This window comes from Triticum aestivum, chromosome 7B, assembly GCF_018294505.1.
Source record: "Triticum aestivum cultivar Chinese Spring chromosome 7B, IWGSC CS RefSeq v2.1, whole genome shotgun sequence".
In the NCBI taxonomy this organism is placed as follows: domain Eukaryota; kingdom Viridiplantae; phylum Streptophyta; class Magnoliopsida; order Poales; family Poaceae; genus Triticum; species Triticum aestivum.
Window position 1 is genome coordinate 664,171,186 of NC_057813.1, and position 21,205 is coordinate 664,192,390.

General features: G+C 47.6%; 1 protein-coding gene across 1 annotated transcript; it reads left to right on the forward strand.

Annotated features, from left to right (window-relative positions):
* The first annotated feature begins 1,071 nt into the window (after positions 1–1,071).
* On the forward strand, positions 1,072–3,560 carry LOC123156657 (serine/threonine-protein kinase STY13). Its single transcript, XM_044574810.1, has 3 exons — positions 1,072–1,287; positions 1,807–2,816; positions 2,897–3,560. Exons 2-3 carry the CDS (start codon positions 1,879–1,881, stop codon positions 3,234–3,236), a joined length of 1,278 nt encoding a protein of 425 aa, XP_044430745.1. The 5' UTR covers positions 1,072–1,287; positions 1,807–1,878; the 3' UTR covers positions 3,237–3,560.
* Positions 3,561–21,205: the final 17,645 nt, after the last annotated feature.

Here is a 21,205-nt window from a genome sequence, read left to right on the forward strand (position 1 = left end):
CCTCTTGACTTCGATTGGATCTGACAAATTTGTAACCAGAGCTGACGTTGCTTGGCGGCGATGTTCGATTCGATGGTTCCCCTTCGTGGAAAGGTAAAATCACACCCGAACCCCACCCTCTTTTCGGCGGCGGTGACACTTGACCCGTGGTGGCGTTGGCCGCGGTGGCCGGGTCGCGATGGCGTTGGTGGAGACGACCGGGGTTCATGGCGGTGCTGGTGGCAACGATTATTCGGGTGCTGATCAGCAGGAAGGATCTGTGCAACATCGGCGGCGGCATGATCTGAACGGAGGGTCTGATTACCGGGACACCGGCAGCGAAATTTTTTATTAGGAAAGGAAGGTATGGCCTGTTGCTAGTAAATTACCTTGCATGTTTCAAGATGTTTGTCATGTAACTTGTAAAGTTTTGGTATTGTGATCTCTCGACAACACCCCACATCTACTTGCGCCTCTTGTCATGATGGTCCTTGTGTTTGCTAGCTAGGTTGTGCCTTCTTCTGGGCGTCTATATTTCTTTTTCTCATCTTTACCCCTGTTATCTGTACGGTTTTCAGCCTGATTTCCCTCATAAATGGGTCAACTTGTTCAGTTTTTCAACCCGGTTTCTCTTGTAAACAGGATCAATTTTTTTCTTTTAAGGCCTTGTACAATGGGAGGTGCTTAGGGAGATGTTTAGTAAAATAAATCGAGTTTTTTTTAAGCACCGATGCTTATTTCTACAGGACAAACGTTTAATTAAGCGTCTACCCTCTACAAATAAGCACCGGTGCTTAAAGAAAAACTAATTACTCCTTGTAGTGTCAAAAAACGTCTTACATTATGGGATAAAGGGAGTATTTCCCTAAGCACCTACCCAAGCACCTTGCATTGTACATGGCCTAATGAGATCAAATTCAGATGGCGAGCTCTCCCCCGGTGACTGTGAAAAAAATTAAACTGCAGCAGGCTTTCCATTTTTGCGTGCCGTCGACGGGCCCCGGCCCAGGAGCAGAGGGCCGGGCCAAGGTGGGCCGTGGATATCTCACATTATCCTCGCTCGCACCGAGAGAAGACGGTGAAAAAAGAAAGAAAAGAAAAAGGGAGAGCGAGGCCGACGGGGAATCCATCCCACAGTGAGCTGTTCTTCTCTCTTTCTCCCCTCCACTCCCGACTTCCTCCCCTTCCGAGTCGTCGCCTCGCAGTCAGGCAGGCACAGCACGCCAATCCGCCCCCGGATTCCCCCCGCCGTCCGGCCGCCGCCGCCGCTCCCCCCCTCCTCCGGCCGCCGCCCCGCTCCCCGCCGAGGTACGTCCGCCGCGCCCAGTCCGCCCAATTTCACCGCCCGCTGCGCTAGGGTTGCGCTTACTATTTCCTTCTTCTCCGCCGCCGTCGCTCCGTCCATCCATCCGTTGGACGGCCGGCGAGAGAGGCTGGCCTAGCTTTTGGGGCCCGGTCGCCGCCCCCGCCTGCTTGATTTTGGAGGCGACTGGTGGCCTCGGCAGGGGGGAGGGCCGAATTAGCATGTTTGTGAGAGGCCCCCTGCTTTTAACCTCCGAGGGTTAGTTTTGGTTGGTTTAGGTGGGGAATGCGTAGGCAGGAGAGCTTCAGTGCTGCGTCTTGTATCCTTGGTGAAGCTCAATTTGGTCTGTGTCAACATAGGTTAATTTTGCTGCTGCTGCTGGATGGATGGATTTTGGGGCCTGCTATCCATACTCCACAGCCGTGCAATGGGGCAAATTTACCCTGTGTTGTAGTATATGTTAGGTTATATGTGCTGCGCATCTCGATGGACAGTCATATACTCTGTCCTGGTTATATATGCAGGGACCATTTTATTCCTGGACAACAGATCATTTTCAGAAGCTTTGCCATTGGTGTGTGTTGCATCTTTGAAAGATGATTGAGGGGGCAAGGTTCCACAATATGCTGGGCGGCGCTGGCATCGGCGGCGGCAGAGGGAAGCTGGAGAACGAGAGCAACGGCTTCTACGACATGCCGTATTACCACAAGGTCGGGGAGAGCTCCCACATGTCGGTGGACAGCGCGGACAACATGAACTCGATGAGCTATGTCGGCGGCTCGGTCGCCATGTCGGTGGACAACAGCAGCGTGGCCTCCAACGAGTCCCGCACCGTCATGCTCAACCACCCAGGCCTCCGTGATGTCCCCACACCAAACTATTCGGTTTGCAACAGTGTCATCTACCCCAACAAGGCTGCCGCGTCTGTTCTCAAGGAGGATGCTCTGGCTCGGGTTTTGATGGACCCGACTCATCCAACAGAGATACTCACTAACTATGAGGCGTGGACCATTGATCTGGGGAAGCTGGACATGGGGGCTCCTTTTGCTCAGGGGGCCTTTGGGAAGCTGTATCGGGGAACATACAACGGGGAAGATGTTGCCATTAAGCTGCTGGAGAAGCCTGAGAATGACCTAGAGAGAGCACAGTTGATGGAACAGCAGTTTGTGCAAGAAGTTATGATGCTTTCCACGTTGAGGCACCCAAATATCGTAAGGTTCATCGGGGCATGCAGGAAGTCGATTGTTTGGTGTATCATTACTGAATATGCAAAAGGTGGCTCTGTCAGGCAGTTCCTTGCCCGAAGGCAGACCAAGTCTGTGCCCCTGAGATTGGCAGTGAAACAGGCGCTTGATGTTGCCAGAGGAATGGCATATGTGCATGCCCTGGGATTTATTCACAGGGATCTGAAGTCAGATAACCTTCTAATTTCAGCAGACAAATCCATCAAGATTGCAGACTTTGGAGTTGCTCGAATCGAGGTAAAAACCGAGGGAATGACTCCAGAGACAGGAACCTACCGTTGGATGGCGCCGTAAGTCAATTGCAACCACTACCGTTGTTTTTATTTGTGCAAATATATCTCCAATATGCTGATGTCTTTTGTGCTTACAGGGAGATGATCCAGCACAGGCCTTATGATCATAAGGTCGACGTGTATAGCTTTGGGATTGTGCTGTGGGAGCTCATGACCGGCATGCTCCCCTTCACAAACATGACAGCGGTTCAGGCAGCTTTTGCTGTGGTGAACAAGAACGCTCGTCCTGCGATCCCACAAGATTGCCTGCCCGCTCTAAGCCATATCATGACCCGTTGCTGGGATGCAAACCCTGAAGTCCGCCCATCATTCAACGAGGTTGTGACCATGCTCGAGGCTGCTGAGACGGACGTTGTCAGCAATGTCCGTAAGGCACGGTTCCGCTGCTGCATCTCCGAGCCCATGACCACCGACTGAGACTAGTGCCAGGATACAGAGTACCAGGAAATGAAAAATGGGAAGAAGAACGAGGATGGGAAAGGAGGCGACGCAATCTCGATGTACAGACCACACTGATACACCTGGGCGTTGCGTGTGCCTGCCTATCCGGAGGTCTGATGGCTGCCCTGGGCTAAGCTAGGTTCTTCATTGCTGCTTTCTACTATCTTGTCTTAGTTGCATGGGTTGGAGTGATTGTTTGCCAAGTATGGATGATGCTACCTTGTATGTTTTCTGTTTTCTTGGAAGGATGCTATCTGGTATGTTAACAAGGAGCTATGGTATGGTATGTGTTCTCCGCAAGCGAAGAGCTATCTTTGTCTTGTGCTGATAGCGGCTGCATATTCTGAGGTTCCTTCTAGCTGTTGTGTAAATCTGTGTCCCATTGCCTGAATCTTCGGCCTTGCTAGTGGTCACTACCTCCTGGTTTTGTTGATTTGAGAATTGTGATGACTGTGTGTGCTGCCATTCTTTTCACCTCCGAATGCGGTTCATATTGTTCTCATCAGATTCTTCTTCTTTCCGGATCAATTATCGTCTATGTCAAAAAATCTGTTATTGCCTATATCAAAATTCAAGATAACAGTGTTCTTTTTGGATCAATTATTGTCTACATCAAAATTTAAAATAAACATTTTGGATCAATTGCTGTCTATATCAAAATTCGAAATAAACCTTTTCCTTTTTGCAACCAATCCAAAATAAACTCTGTTCACCGGTGTTGGCCTCTCTCTCTCTGATCTCCCTTACAGATCGGAGTTGGGTCCCCGTCCTAGTCGGACGCGGTGTTGCTCCTCCGCTTTTATATAGGGAAGGAAGAGTTCGCGCCAAGCAATTTACGTTTCTTGTTTCTGCACAAAGCACGCAGAGAAGGGGGTTCGACACCCGCACGATGGCGGTGGTGGCGTGCCCGTTCCCCGAGACGACCCGCGGCCTGCTCTCCAAGCCCTTCTACGCGTCGGTCGCCGGTGACAGGCTCTTCGTCATGGCCTACCGGCACGTGGAGGAGCTCGGCCCGCAGCCGCCGCACGACGACGACCGGCCCCCGCCCGCCTGGTCCTGGTCCGGGGTCGACGACGCGGTCCCGCCCTTCTGCCCCCAGTACGTCACCTGCCAGGCGCGGCACCCGGACGGGCGCACCGTGTTCGCGTCGGTCGCGGGGTGGCGGCCCGGCGGCGCGCAGATCCGACAGCAGAGCACCTACTCGTTCGACGCCGACCGCCGCGGGTTCCGCTACCACGGCGAGTGGCTGCTGCCGTTCCGCGGGGAGGCGCACTACGACGGCGAGCTGGACGCGTGGGTCGGGCTCGCCGACGAGGCGGCGCCTGGGCACGTCGCGTCGTGCGACGTGCCGTCGAGGCGGGCCGAGCCCGCCGGCGAGGCCAGCGAGGGGCCGGACTGCAAGGTCAGCGAGGAGAGGCTGTTCGACTTCGACTTCGAGTCGGCGGGGCACCTCGGGGCCACGCTGGTGTACATGGGAGGAGGCAGCAGGTACTGCCTGGTTGAGTGCTGCGCGCAGAGCGGTGACGACGACGACGACCCGCGCTGCCGCCGCCGGGTGGTGCGGATGACCACCTTCGCTCTCAAGTACGGCAAGAAGGGGGAGCTCCGGATCGTCGGCCGTGGGGGGAGCGCATCCATGGCGTACACGGTGGCTCATGACATGATCAATCCGCCGACACAGAGTCCTACCGCGTTCTGGATGTAAATGTGATGGCTACTTCATCTGTATCGAAATGATTGAAGTTTTAAGTTTGTCTAAGTCAAACTTGTTTAAGTTTAACCAGTTTTTTTTATAAAAAATCTGCTACTATCATAACACCAAATATACGTATAGAGAGGAGCCATCGCGCGCGGCCCCTTTCCTCGATCCCCTCCCTCCCGATTTCCTCCTTCTCCTCGCTGTCGCGGAGCTCTGCTGGGCAAAGCTCAAGCGGGGGATGATGGCGGCGGCCGGGCCTTCCTCCACCGCAACTTCTGGATGCTGTTGCGGTGGAGATCCGCGTGGGTGTCCTGGACGTGTGCGGCATCCGGCGTAAGCGGCGCAGCGGTGAGGGCCCCTCCATTGTCGACGGCTCGCCTAGGCAGGGTAGCGGTTCCGGGGTGGTGCGGCTCTGGTCGTGCGTTTTGCCCAGTAGCAGACGTCACCCGTTGGTTTGCTTGATGATGGAGGAGGTCGATTTGGTGGTTCAGCTGGGGATGGGCGCGGATTTGCCAGTGAAAGCTTGGTTCAGCCTCAGCCAGAACCGTCAACGACGACACCCGTGAGCGTTATTTCCTTGTTGGAGGCATTGTGGGGCGATTTGCGTTTCCTGTATGACCCGGAGGAAACCACAGATTCAGACTTTTTTCGGATCGGATGATGGTGAGGTTCCTGCACCGTCACCTCCATGAGGGCATCATCTTTGGGGTTGTACATAAGTTGGAGGGACAAGTGTTCGGATAGGTGGCTGGGCGCAGGTCTTCGTATGCTTCTCGTGCGATGACCAAGGTGAAGTGGTGTGCCATCTACAGTATCAACGACGACGTCTTGGCGGCAAGGTGCAACGGGGTCTCGGCGCTGCATACTGTTTGATGGGCGCGCGCAGGAGGCTGGCGGTGTTCGACGTCGTGGTGGCGTCGATGACAGAAGGATCTGACAAGATCAATTTATTGACTGCTCCTAAAGATGGGACTGCAGAAGATGACAGTGACGGATTCTACAGCTTGCGCATGTGGTGCGCGCTGAGGGTCTAACCGGTTGGTGTTCCTGGCTAGCCGGCCGGCTTGGTGAGGCCACCGGATTTTTTGATGTGCATGGCACGAGGTCAGGGCATAATATTAATCTTGTAGCTAGATTGGGCGACAGTTTTCGTTAGAAAGATGGTTTTGGGTTGATCTACATATTTATTTTATAAGGCCTTGTTTAATAATTTAATAAAAATGAATGCGTGCATCGCTCGATGCGGAGACCCGGGGTAATCCTCCTTTTTGAAAAAATATATAATAGTATAGAAATATATGTTAAAGAGGATTACAAGAGACCAAAATGGTGTTCCAGAATTTCAATTATTTTGGAACGGATGTTGCACTTGTGTGGTGGTCGTCTTGTACAAATGGCTAGGGATGTAATAGCAACTTCAACAGTTTCCTATCTTTAAAATAATCGCTGTTTAGGAAAAGTTGAGGCAAAAATTTGTCTCCAACCATTCCCGTAAACTGTCTTTATATTTAGAGGATCTCATAAAAGAAACATTTTCCTTTAGGCTTACGGAAAGATTTTTTTCTTTTTGAGAAGGAGGATGACCTCGGTCTCTGCATCTGGGGGATGCATACGGCCATTTTATTGATTATTCTTGAGGACCTTACAAAGTATAACAACAATATGCCTCAATCCGCCATCTTGGCAGCATCCACCGCTACTCCTATCCAAATGATGAAGGGGTGCAAGCTGGGCCACATACCCATACCTGTTACCTAAGCCTAACATCTAAAGTCGGAGGCCCCGACCGAGCCATCTGCCGGGTCCGGGGCTCAAACCGGTCTGACACACTCATATGTGTCGTCGCCGCCATCTTCCACTGGTCCATCTTCAGAGCAGACTGAGGTAACAACCTTGGCAGGTGAGGGAGTCCTGGATTAGGGGGTATCCGGACAGCCGGACTATATACTTTGGCCGGACTGATGGACCGTGAAGATACAAGACTCAAGACTTCATCCTGTGTCCGGATGAGACTCTCCTTTGCGTGGAAGACAAGCTTGGCGATCCGGATATTAGATTTCCTTCTTTGTAACCGACTCTGTGTAAACCCTAGCCCCCTCCGGTGTCTATATAAACCGGAGGGTTTGGTCCGTATAGGGACAATCATAATCATCATAGGCTAGCTTCTAGGGTTTAGCCTCTACGATCTCGTGGTAGATCAACTCTTGTAATACTCATATCATCAAGATCAATCAAGTAGGAAGTAGGGTTTTACCTCTATCGAGAGGGCCCAAACCTGGGTAAAACATCGTGTCCCTTGCCTCCTGTTACCATTAGCCTTAGACGCACAGATTGAGACCCCCCTACCCGAGATCCTCCGGTTTTGACACCGACATTAGTGCTTTCATTGAGAGTTCCTCTGTGTCGTCGCTGCAAGGCTCGATGGCCCGTCTCGTTGTCAAGGACAACGTCACCTCGGGGGGAGCACTGGCGGTAGGCCAAACTCTCCGACTGGGCGGCTTCGTCATGGCCGCTCGATCGGCTTCAGCGCCGATGATGACCTCTCGGGTCATCAAAAACGGCCTCCACGTCAATTCGGAATTTGCCGAACAGATGGATCCAATGGAGCTCTCCTCCCTCAATGAGCTTTTTGATTGCATCACCGCTTTGGGAGTCACTACAGACTATGATTGGATTGGGCTTAAACTCGACCAAAGGGATATTAAATCCTCACCGGTCACCCACGAGATAGCGGTAGTGGAAGAGCCACACATGGATTACCCCTCTATATTGAGGACGAACTATGTCCGGATTACCGAGCTCTCTGAGCCGGATACCCGTTCGCGGGAGGACATGACCGAGGCTCCGGACTTAGAATCGGGCAACGGGCCGGAAAAATCGGGTAGCACCCCGGAGCCCGAGCTGTCAAGCCCGGAAGCTCCTCTGCCCCGGGGCGTTAGATCGGATCAGAAACTAGATTTAACTACGCCCACCCTCCAGACTTAAGCCGTCTCTCCCATATCAGACAAGATCCCCAAGAGATAGTACATCGCTACTGGGCCAGGTTCCTCCTTGTGATAAACAAGGTCAAGGACTGTCGTGAGGAGGACGCAATCTCACTTTTCTGCAAAAATTGCACGAGCAAAGGGATCCTTAATGCAATAAGTTGCCGTGACATAGTACACTTGCCGACTTAGCAGCCATAGTATAGAAGTACTATGCAATGGAAAGTGCCTGGAAAACCCAAACAGACTTTTGGGACAATCCGGCTCTCACTAAACCCTTCCTCCGAACTAAAAGGGCAAACTCTCGTAAGTTACCCGATCCAATTCCCAAAAAACCAATACCCACCCCAGGGTGTGGAACCGTATTGGAAGAATGGCTCAATGGGCCATGCAAAATTCACAGCACGCCGGACACTACGCCAATGCATAGCCTTAGAGCATGCTAGATACTCCGGCAGGTAGCAAAAAGCGGCGAGGATCTTCTCGTAAGCCATAAAGCAGAACAACATCTTGCCGAAGACAACAATGCGGTACTTATAGTCTTTGAGGCTCTCACCTCAAATAATAGGCGCAAGCGAGCCCATCGAGATTTCGCTAAAATCCGCCACGTGGCAAAAATAAATCCGTGGAACGACACTGCTATAACTTTCAGCACTAGTGACGAACCCCAATTCCAGACAGTCCGGGCACCAGCCGCTTTGGTCCTTAGCCCAATCGTGGACGGCTTTCGACTCACTAAAGTACTCATGGACGGCGGAAGCGGATTAAACTTGATCTATAAAGAAACACTCAACAAGATGGAAATTGATAAAATCCGCATTGAGCAAAGCGGCACAACCTTCAGGGGAATCATCCCTAGCCGGGAGGCACGGTGTGCGGGAAAAATCACACTCGATGTGGTATTCGGCACCCCGGAGAATTACAGGTCCGAAGAAATCACATTCCAAGTGGCTTCTTTCAGCAGCGGATACCACACCCTTTTAGGGCGGGACGCATTCACAAGCTTTCAAGCTATACCCCATTACGGGTACATGAAGCTTAAAATGCCTGGACCCAATGGAATCATCACTAGCCAGTGATCCGGATGTTGCACTCCGCACCGAAAATAAAACTGCAGCACTAGCCCTGGAAGCATTATCCGAAGCCCTAGCGACCGAAGAACTAACAACGCTGCGCGCCATAATGGACAGAGACGACGTGATACTCGACAAACGACCCAAGTCCACATCATTTAAACCCGCAGACAAGATAGTCAAATTCCAGGTCCATCCAACGGACCCCATGAAGACAGCTTCCATCGGGACATAGTTGAGCCCCACAATGGACGCCGCACTATGAGACTTCCTACGCGAGAATTGGGACATTCGCCTGGCATCCTTCGGACATGCCGGGCATCCCACGCAGGCTGGCCGAACACAGCCTCAATATACTGAAAGGATACAAGCCAGTCAAACAAACTCTTAGGCGCTTCTCAGAGCCTAAACGGCAAGCCATGGGAGAAGAGCTAGCCAAGCTATTTGAGGCCGGATTCATCAGAGATATCAAGCATCTGGATTGGCTGGCAAATCTGGTAATGGTACCAAAGAAGGACAAATCCTGGCGCCTATGCGTCGATTTCAAAGACCTCAACAAGGCTTGCCCCAAGGATCCCTTCCCCCTCCCTCGCATCGACCAAATCATCGACTCCACCGTAGGACACGATTCACTATGTTTCCTCGACGCATACTCCAGATACCATCAAATAAAGATGGCAGAGTCCGACCAGGCCGCAACGGCCTTCATAACGCCATATGGTCCTTTCTGCTTCAACACTATGCCTTTCGGGCTTAAAAATGCCGGCGCAACCTATCAACGCATGATTCAAACATGCCCGGAGAAGCAAATCAGCAAAACCGTGGAGGCATATGTGGACGACGTGGTCATAAAAACAAGACACGTCGAAACCCTGATAGATGACTTGAGGCTTACGTTCGATAACCTCCAAACATATGACATCAAGCTAAACCCGGAAAAATGTGTTTTCGGCGTACCCTCCGGGAAGTTGCTCGGCTCCATTGTTTCCAATAGAGGAATTGAAGCAAATCCGGCAAAAATCCGAGCTCCGTCATAGTTGGCTATCCCAACAGACCTCAAGCATATCTAGAAACTAGCTGAACGCGTGGCTGCCTTAAGCCGCTTTATCTCCCGATTAGGAGAAAAGGCACTACCCCTTTACCGCCTTCTTCGACACCCTGAACACTTTGTGTGGACGGATGCAGTCGCGGCCGGACTGGACGAAATAAAGACCTTATTGGCCAGTAATCTAGTCCTGACAGCGCCAAATATTGGCGAACCTATGCTATTGTACATAGCTGCACAACATCAAGTTGTAAGCGCAATACTCGTCGTCGAACGAGAAGCAGACGGATACAAATCCCCGCTCCAAAAGCCGGTATATTACGTGTCCACGGTCCTCACCCCATGAAAATCCTGATACCCACACTCCCAAAAATAGCATACGCGGTCTTCATGGCATTCCGGAAGCTATGACACTACTTCCAGGAGTGTTCAATTACGGTGACCTCCGAAGTACCACTCAACGACATAATAAACAACCGCGACGCTATGGGACGGATTGCTAAATGGGCCATCGAGCTCCTTCTGTTCGACATAACTTACAAACCAAGGTGGGCCATTAAGTCGCAAGTATTGGCCGACTTCGTCGCCGAATGGATATAAGCCTGCTACGTCTTGAGCTTGCGTTGGTTTTCCTCGAAGAGGAGAGGGTGATGCAGCAAAGTGTAGCGTAAGTATTTCCCTCAGTTTTGAGAACAAAGGTATCAATCCAGTAGGAGGCTCATCAAAAGTCCCACGCACCTACACAAACAAGCTGAGAACTCGCAACCAACGTAATAAAGGGGTTGTCAATCCCTTCACGGCAACTTGCGAAAGTGAGATCTAATAAAGATAGTATGATAAGATAAATATATTCTTGGTATTTTATAAGATAGATGCAAAAAGTAAAGATGCAAATAAAAGTAGATTGAAAGCAAATGTGATAAGAGATAGATCCGGGGCCATAGGTTTCACTAGAGGCTTCTCTCAAGATAGCATAAGTATTACGGTGGGTGAACAAATTACTATCGAGCAATTGATAGAAAAGCGCATAGTTATGAGATTATCTAGGCATGATCATGTATATAGGCATCACGTCCATAACAAGTAGACCGACTCCTGCCTGCATCTACTACTATTACTCCACACATCGACCGCTATCCAGCATGCATCTAGAGTATTAAGTTCATAAGAACAGAGTAACGCATTAAGCAAGATGACATGATGTAGAGGGATAAACTCATGCAATATAATATAAACCCCATCTTGTTATCCTCGATGGCAACAATACAATACGTGTCTTGCAACCATTTCTGTCACTGGGTAAGAACACCGCAAGATTGAACCCAAAGCTAAGCACTTCTCCCATGGCAAGAAGAACCAATCTAGTAGGCCAAACCAAACTGATAATTCGAAGAGACTTGCAAAGATAACTCAATCATACATAAAAGAATTCAGAGAAGATTCAAATATTATTCATAGATAAATTTGATCATAAACCCACAATTCATCGGATCTCGACAAACACACCGCAAAAAGAGATTACGTCGAATAGATCTCCACAAGAGAGGGGGAGAACATTGTATTGAGATCCAAAAAGAGAGAAGAAGCCATCTAGCTAATAACTATGGACCAGTAGGTCTGTGGTAAACTACTCACAACTCATCGGAGGGGCAAGGATGTTGATGTAGAAGCCCTCGTGGTCGATTCCCCCTCCGGCAGAGTGCCGGTGAAGGCTCGAAGATGGGATCTCGCGGATACAGAAGGTTATGGCGGTGGAAATTGTGTTTCGTGGTGCTCCTGGATGTTTTCGGGGTACGTAGGTATATATAGGAGGAAGAAGTACGTCGGTGGCCGCCCGAGGGGCCCACGAGACAGGGGGGCGCGCCCTACAGGGGGGGCCCTATCTCGTGGGGCCCTCGGGAGCTTCTTGACTTGCACTCCAAGCTCTCTGGATCAGATTTGTTCCAAAAATAATGCTCCCGAAGGTTTCATTTCGTTTGGACTCCGTTTGATATTCCTTTTCTTCGAAATACTGAAATAGGAAAAAACAGTAATATGGGCTGGCCTCTGGTTAGTAGGTTAGTCCCAAAAATGATATAAATGTGTAGAACAAAGCCCATAAACATCCAAAAGGGGTAATATAATAGCATGGAACAATAAAAAATTATAGACACGTTGGAGATGTATCAAGCATCCCCAAGCTTAATTCCTGCTCGTCCTCGAGTAGGTAAATGATAAAAAGAGAATTTTTGATGTGGATTGCTACCTAGCATAATTCATAATGTAATTTTCTTTATTGTGGCATGAATATTCAGATCCAAATGAATACAAAATAAAAGTTCATATTGACATAAGAAATAGTAATACTTCGAGCATACTAATCAAAGTAATCATGTCTTCTCAAAATAACATGGCTAAAGAAAGTTATCCCTACAAAATCATATAGTCTGGCTGTTGCTCTATCTTCATCACACAAAGTATTTAATCATGCACAACCTCGATGACCAGCCAAGCAATTGTTTCATACTTTAATAATCTCAGACTCTTTCAACTTTTACGCAATACATGAGCATGAGCCATGGACATAGCACTATATGTGGAATAGAATGGTGGTTGTGGAGAAGACAAAAAGGAGAAGATAGTCTCACATCAACTAGGTGTATCAACGGGCTATGGAGATGCCCATTAATAGATATCAATGTGAGTGAGTAGGGATTGCCATGCAACAGATGCACTAGAGCTATAAATATATGAAAGCTCAACAAAAGAAACTAAGTGGGTGTGCATCCAACTTGCTTGCTCACGAAGACCTAGGGCACTTTGAGGAAGCCCATCATTGGAATATACAAGCCAAGTTCTATAATGAAAAATTCCCACTAGTATATGAAAGTGACAACATATGAGACTCTCTATCATGAAGATCATGGTGCTATTTTGAAGCACAAGCGTGGAAAAAGAGATAGTAGCATTGTCCATTCTCTCCTTTTCTTTTTTTTATTTTTCTCTTTTTTTCTTTTTTTTCTTTGGCCTTTCCTTTTTTTCTTTTTGGCCTTTCTCATTTTTTCTTTTTTTTTGTAAAGTCCGAAGTCTCATCCCGACTTGTGGGGGAATCATAGCCTTCATCATCCTTTCCTCACTAGGACAATGCTCTAACAATGAAGATCATCACACTTTTATGGATTTACAACTCAAAGCTAAAACAAGATATGACTCTATATGAATGCCTCCGGTGATGTACCGGGATATGCAATGAATCAAGAGCGACATGTATGAAAATTATGAAGGTGGCCTTGCCACAAATACAATGTCAACTACATGATCATGCAAAAAGCAATATGACAAAAGTAATGCGTGTCATATGAACGGAATGGTGGAAAGTTGCATGGCAATATATCTCGGAATGGCCATGGTAATGCCATAATAGGTAGGTATGGTGGCTGTTTTGAGGAAGGTATATGGTGTGTGTATGATACCGGCGAACGTTGCGCGACACAAGAGAGGCTAGTTGTCACGCCCAATATGCGACCCTATCCAAAAGGAACTCGAAGGTCCCACCAAGGATAGACCCGCATATTGAAACACTTTTGCAAGGTGGATATCATTACATCAACATTACATAATAGATGGGGATACATACATAAGGCATACAATGCCACTCGAATACAACATCACAATACATAAGAGCAACATCCGGCTATGGATGAACCACAAACAGAAACTCAAACGACATCCACCCTGCTAGCCCAGGCTGCCGACCTGGAACCTATCCCCTGATTGAAGAATAAGCAGAAGAAGAACTCCAAGACAAGCAAACATCGCTCTCGCGTCATGATCATCGCAAAACCTGTACCTGCAACTGTTGTTGTAGTAATCTGTGAGCCACGAGGACTCAGCAATCCCATTACCATGGGTATCAAGACTAGCAAAGCTCAAAAGGAAAGGAAGGGGTAAAGTGGTGAGGCTGCAGCAGCGACTAAGCATATATGGTGGCTAACATACGCAAATAAGAGCGAGAAGAGAAACAAGCGGAACGGTCGTGAAGCTAGCAATGATCAAGAAGTGATCCTGAACTCCTACTTACGTCAAACATAACCCAAAAACCGTGTTCACTTCCCGGACTCCGCCGAGAAGAGACCATCACGGCTACACACACGGTTGATGCGTTTTAATTCGTATCTGGTGTCAAGTTATCTACAACCGGACATTAACAAATTCCCATCTGCCTATAACCGCAGGCACGACTTTCGAAAGATTATACCCTGCAGGGGTGTCCCAACTTAGCCCATGATAAGCTCTCGCGATCAACGAAGGATATACCTTCTCCCAGGAAGACCCGATCAGACTCGGAATCCCGGTTTACAAGACATTTCGACAATGGTAAAACAAGACCAGCAAAGCCGCCCGATGCACCGACAAATCCCGATAGGAGCTGCACATATCTCGTTCTCAGGGCAACACCGCATGAGACTAGATACGAGTAAAACCAACCCTCAAGTTGCCCCGAGGTGGCCCCGCAGGCAGCTCAGTTCGGACCAACACTTAGACAAGCACTGGCCCAGGGGGGTAAAATAAAGATGACCCTTGGGTTGGCCGACCCAAGGGAAGGGTATAGGTGGTGGTGAGGCAAATGGTAAAACCAAGGTTGGGCCTTGCTGGAGGAGTTTTATTCAAAGCGAACTGTCAAGGGGGTCCCATAAATCACCCAACCACGTAAGCAACGCAAAATCCGGGAAGATAACACCGGTATGACGGAAACTAGGGCGGCAAGAGTGGAACAAAACACCAGGCATAAGGCCGAGCCTTCCACCCTTTACCAAGTATATAGATGCATTAATTAAATAAGAGATATTGTGATATCCCAACATAATCCTGTCCACCATGGAGCAATCTTCAACTTCACCTGCAACTAGCAACGCTATAAGAGGGGCTGAACAAAAGTGGTAACACAGCCAAACAATGGTTTGCTAGGAAGGGTGTCAAAGGTTAGAGGTTCATGGCAATCTGGGAGGCTTGATAAACAGGTGATAGGTAGCGCAGCATAGCGATAGAACGAAGCAACTAGCATAGCAATGATAGTAGTGAGATCCAGGGTAGCGGTCATCTTGCCTGAATTCCCGCAAGGAAGAAGAACGAGTCCATGAAGAAGACAAACGGATGGAGTCGAACGAATCCTCACAACTTCGGAACGAAACCGAAGCTAACGAGAGAAGCAAACCGGAAAGAAGCATACAACATGGTATACACACCCGCATAAACATGGCATGATGAACAATCAAGTATGATGCATGTCCGGTTTAATAAGGCATGGCATGGCAAGTGCAACAAACAATACTACAAGTTAAGTGGAGATCAATATGCAACGAGTTGCATATTGACAAAACACCACATTCGAGTTATTTAGTTTGCTCTCCTTTAGGTACACAACAATATTAAATGTTGTTAAACATGGCAAGAGGTGGAACATTAGTAATCTAACTATTTAGGCAAGTTTAAATGAGGCCGGGACAACAAACAACAATTCCGGAAAAACCCCATATGCATATTTTGGATTTGGTACTGTTCTGCCCTAAAACATATTTTATTGTTGTTAAACAGGAAAATAAAGTGCACCATGTTAAACTAGGCATTTTTCCACCCCATTTACATATAAAGTTTATTTAAAATGGAGCTACGGTTATTTAGTTATGAAATAAATCATTTTAGCATATTATTTAAGCAAAATTAAACAAACAACATTTTAAGCATTTTAAATATGGATGAGAGTGGAAAAATATTAAACTAGACATAATGCTAAGCATTTTACATATATAAATTATTTACATATGATGAATATTTTGTGAGTTCTTAAATGCATGAACAACAGGGGTTTTTTTGTAAAACTGTAATACACTGGATAAATAGCAAAATCGCCGAACTGGAAAAAAACATGATATGTCCGCATCTACTAACGGGCTGCATAGGACAGGAGAGTGGCTGGAGGGGCTGCTCACCCATGGGCTCGGCCCAGTCGGTGAGGAGGAGGCCCATGCGGTGCAGATCTGGGCCTCGGGCGATCTTGCGGCTGGGCCTTGGAGGCTGCTGACCTAGGCGCGGTCAACAGGCATCGGGCGACCACGCCCTCCCTGAAACAGGGACTGCTCGATGCAGAGGAAGCAGAGGTCGGCGCGGCGGAGCTTGCTGCTGGCGACGCGGGGCGAGGCAGAAGTGTGATGCAGGGGCAAGGGACCAGCGGGCGCGGCGGATCTTTCGGAGACGACCACGAACAGAGCAGAGCGGCGGCGGGAGCTGCAAGGCCATGGCGGGGGAGAACTTCAGACAAGAAACTGAGAGATTAGAGAGAGAGAGAGGGCCGAAGGGAGAGTTGGATGAGGTGAGGCGACCTGGCTGGCGCGCTGCAGGAGCACGTCGGTGCGGGAACGGCTTGCGGGTCCGAGCAAGGGAACTTGGCGCGGGGACGACGGAATGGAGCAGAGCTTGGGGGGGGGGGGCGGCTTGGAGCTCCCAGCGACGATGTTGAGCGAGACAAGGCGGGCGCGGCGTGGATGAAGACCGACTCCAGAGCCGCGGGTCACAGGGAGGCACGGCTCCGGCAGGCAGGGGCTGGAGACGAGGTACGGAAGGGCGGCTTCCATGGCCTCCTCATGTTCCTGTAGAAAGAGAGAAACGAGAGAGATTTGAGATGAGAGGGAGCAACGAGATGAACAGGGAGAAAGGAGGGGTGGAGCGGGGACGCGGGGTCCTGCTGGTGTGATGGTGGATCGGGCAGGCGATGAGTGGTTGTTCCGATTGGCAAATCGAGGGATCCCGAGAGAACAGTGGCGGCGGCGGACATGGAAGGATGGGACAGGATCCCTAGATCCTAGGGTTGTGCACTATTTATATTGCAATATTATTAGGGTAGGGGCTATCACGTCCCTACGATCAAAAATGGACGGTCAGGGAAAATAGGCTAGGGAGTCCAATAGATAAAACATAGATATATTATAGATGTTTGGGGATGATCCAGATCCAACGGTAACGATAGCCTCGTACGGGTTCGGGCAAGCTTACGGACGCGCGTGAGGGGTCTGAGCAAAGGTCAACAAGGACAAGCGGTCTGACAACAGGTCAACCAAGACTAAGATAGAAACGGTAACTACGAATGGCTACGAGGTTTTATGAAAACATGCGGATGCAATGCGCATGATGCTATGATATGAAATGCAAGACATGAACAAAAGCAAAACAAAAGACAAAAACCCAACCACGAAGGAAATAACATATCGCATCTCCGGAAAATGCAAGAGTTGGAGTTACGAAAATGGAAAGTTGTATCCGGGGCGTTACAACACTCCACCACTACAAGAGGATCTCGTCTCGAGATCTAGGATGGCACCGGAGAGAAACGGAAGAGGAAGAGAAGAGGTAAAACTAAGTTGCTTCTTTGACAAACGAGTGAAACCAATGAACCTTGAGAGGTTGAAAAGTTGAAAGAAGAACACAACAGAGTTGAACGAAATTGGTAGCACTCCGATAGAAAAGAGAAACAAGGAACATCATGTGAACCTTGGAGTTGCAAAGCTATGAATGACGAGCACAATTGACAAGAAGGAATTGAAACCACTCTGGTTGAATCGAGATAAACACGGAACAAGCAAGATCAAATTTAGACAACACTCCGGTTGAAAAGAGATGCAAGACTTGATAAGATGAAAAGAACTTGAAAAGCGGACACGACACTCTGGTAGAAAAGAGAAGAAAAACTTGATGAGATGAAAAGATATTGAAGAGATGATACAACACTCCGGTTGGACATGGAAGGAATAGAGTTTGAACTTGGCAAAATGAAAACACTTGGATGAGACTCCGGTTAAAAGAGGAATGATAGACACAACACTTCGGTTAAATTGATAAGCATGAAAAGAACACGGTCCTCACAATTCGAGATGATGAGTGAAGAGAACAACATCACCATGCCTCCGGAAGAAAGAATAGAAGATAGATCATTGAAATAAAAGAATGGAGAAGAAAAATCCAACTTCTACCACCATTGAATTTGGAAAGCACCCTTCCAAGATGGTTACAACGGGGTTGTTGGAAAACCAACAATGAAAAGAATAAGCTTGTAGTGGGCTTATGGAAACATCTCAAGAGTATGAGGTGTCAACCGGCCACTAATGGAAACCATTGATTTGATTGAGAGCACCAAAGAGATGAAAACTTCTTACACCAAGAGGATAAAGAGCAAGCTTGGGTCATGCATAATCACCACAAATAGCAACAACCCTTAAGGAAAGGCTTTAGGTGAAATCTGACACAAGATAACTCCAATGAAGAAGTTGATTGGTCGAAAAGATCTCTTGAACAAAGAGAAAATGATGGATTTAAAATACCTCATTCTTGACAACATATGAAACATGAAACACGAGGAGAAATTGCCAAGGATGACATAACACCATCTCAAAAGATAAGGTAGAAAGGATTGCACTTCGGAATGCAAGAAGAAGAATGCTTGAACGCCTCAAAACAAAACATGTGTTGAGCACCATGTTTACTTTTGAGTATAGCTTGGCGGGTCATAACTTCGAGAGAAATCTTGAAGAACAAAATGAGAATGAAAGGAATCCTTGATGAACCATCATGTAGAGCATCCATGAAGAACTCCGGTAATAAAAGGATGATAGAAAGAAAGAGAAGTTGAAAACACAAGGTGAAGCCTTGCAATGATTTAGATGGAGCTTCGCGATGATATAACCAAGAAAACTTGGAACTCCGGAAGAGAAAAAGATGAAAACACTTGGAACTAGAATTTATTCAACAAGAACAAACTCCGAAGGAAGGGATTAATCACTTGGGTGAAAATAAGAATAAGATTTATTGTATGCTTATCCTTCATCAACTTAAATTGATGACAAGCAATGGATTTTGCATATTACTTATTCTTCTTGAAAAGGATTAAGGGGGGTATAGCACAAAACTTGAGAAAGTATAGATGGAACCACCGGTAGGATTAGAAAGATCGAATGGATTAAAATGATAATCAAGGATAAGAATCTTGAACGAACCACCATAAGAATTCGGAAATGACTAACGAAAGAGAATGAATCACCGGGAAGAATTAGAAGAACCAATATGCTCGAGGGGATTTAGATGCAAAAAGGACAAAGAGATCATGAGCTGATTAAGGAACACTTGAACGAAGCACCGGAATAATTCGAGAAGGAGAGTTGAAAGCTGAGAATGAATAATTCTGAGATGATGGGCTACAGAGAATCAGTCTGAAAAGACTCTTGAATTGCTCCGGATGGATGAAAAAAATTCTCACAATCGAAAACAATTATGAGAGGATGGCATCAAGCTAGAACCATGAATCTTGAAGAGACTGGAGCAAGATTTAAGAGAAACTCTTCTTCGGTCTTCAAATGTTGAGAATGATGATCAACATTGAAAGCTTGAATTGGATCCACCGGAGAAGAAAAAGAACAAAGGATGATGAACTTGAAGCGGTTGAGCATCTTCATGGGAAATCACCGGAGAAGAACATTGATTGAAAAGAGTGAAGTGACTTCACATGAATAAATGGATACTTGATTAAAACATATGAGTCCTTGAAGAAAAGGGTGGGAGGGTGGGGAAAAACAAAGACAACTTGGGATGAACGAAACAAACACTGTTGAGAAAACGTAGAATTGATCTTGCGGATGGGGGAATGATCGGATCCACTTGAAGAGAAGCACACTGGTTGGAAAGAATTGACATGACAATCTCGATGATCAAAAGGATTAGCACTCCCATGGAAATATGAGAACACCGCTTGAAAGGTATGGAATCAACACTTGACTTTGAAGCAACTCGAATACCACAAATAAAACAAAACAAAGGATTTGGCTTGCAGAATAAGCCGGAACAAATACATATGATAGAGATTTACCCAATCCCATATCACGCATCTGCCGGAAAGATATTCTAGGAGCTACTTGAATTCCCACCTATAAACTCCCGAAACTTTCTGGTTATGCAATTTGGTGTTGGGGATACAGGGGAAGCAATATATTTCACCCAAACTAACAATCCCTACATCCAGCTGTATCCATCCGTCAACACATAACCAAGAAAACTCCAGAAATCGTGTACCTCAACCTTCGAAAAGCATCCGTTATACAAGTTATGGCAATACTCCCGAACTCCCCAGTACTGGGTGGTGTCGAGGTTATCTCACCAATAACTGCATAAAAGAGATTTTCGATGTCGGCAAAACTTAGGTATTCCAGAATTGCAACGATAAAATTGTGACGACAACACCTCGGAGCTCAACTCCCCGGGTCACTGCCACATAAAAGACAGGAGGCACCAAGAACAATGTTCTCGTCACAAAACCATCGAAATGATTCCAAGATACCCGCGTGATCCTAAATTTTTTTAGTGAAATTTGAGGAGAGGAAAGTCAAAACATCTACGTCAGGAGACCTCACCAGAGCGACGAAGGGGGCCTGAGGAGTAAAAAGAATCCTACTCTCTGATATATATAATCCTAAGACTCAAAATAGTTTTCTTCTAGACTCAACAACGGCCAACAAACAAGGGGGCTCCTATGGTCGGTCGAGGCTCTGATACCAACTTGTTACGCCCAATATGCGACCCTATCCAAAAGGAACTCGAAGGTCCCACCAAGGATAGACCTGCATATTGAAACGCTTTTGCAAGGTGGATATCATTACATCAACATTACATAATAGATGGGGATACATACATAAGGCATACAATGCCACTCGAATACAACATCACAATACATAAGAGCAACATCCGACTACGGATGAACCACAAACAGAAACTCAAACAACATCCACCCTGCTAGCCCAGGCTGCCGACCTGGAACCTATCCCCTGATCAAAGACGAAGCAGAAGAAGAACTCCAAGACAAGCAAACATCGCTCTCGCATCATGATCATCACAAAACCTGTACCTGCAACTGTTGTTGTAGTAATCTGTGATCCACGAGGACTCAGCAATCCCATTACCATGGGTATCAAGACTAGCAAAGCTTAAAGGGAAAGGAAGGGGTAAAGTGGTGAGGCTGCAGCAGCGACTAAGCATATATGGTGGCTAACATACGCAAATAAGAGCGAGAAGAGAAACAAGCGGAACGGTCGTGAAGCTAGCAATGATCAAGAAGTGATCCTGAACTC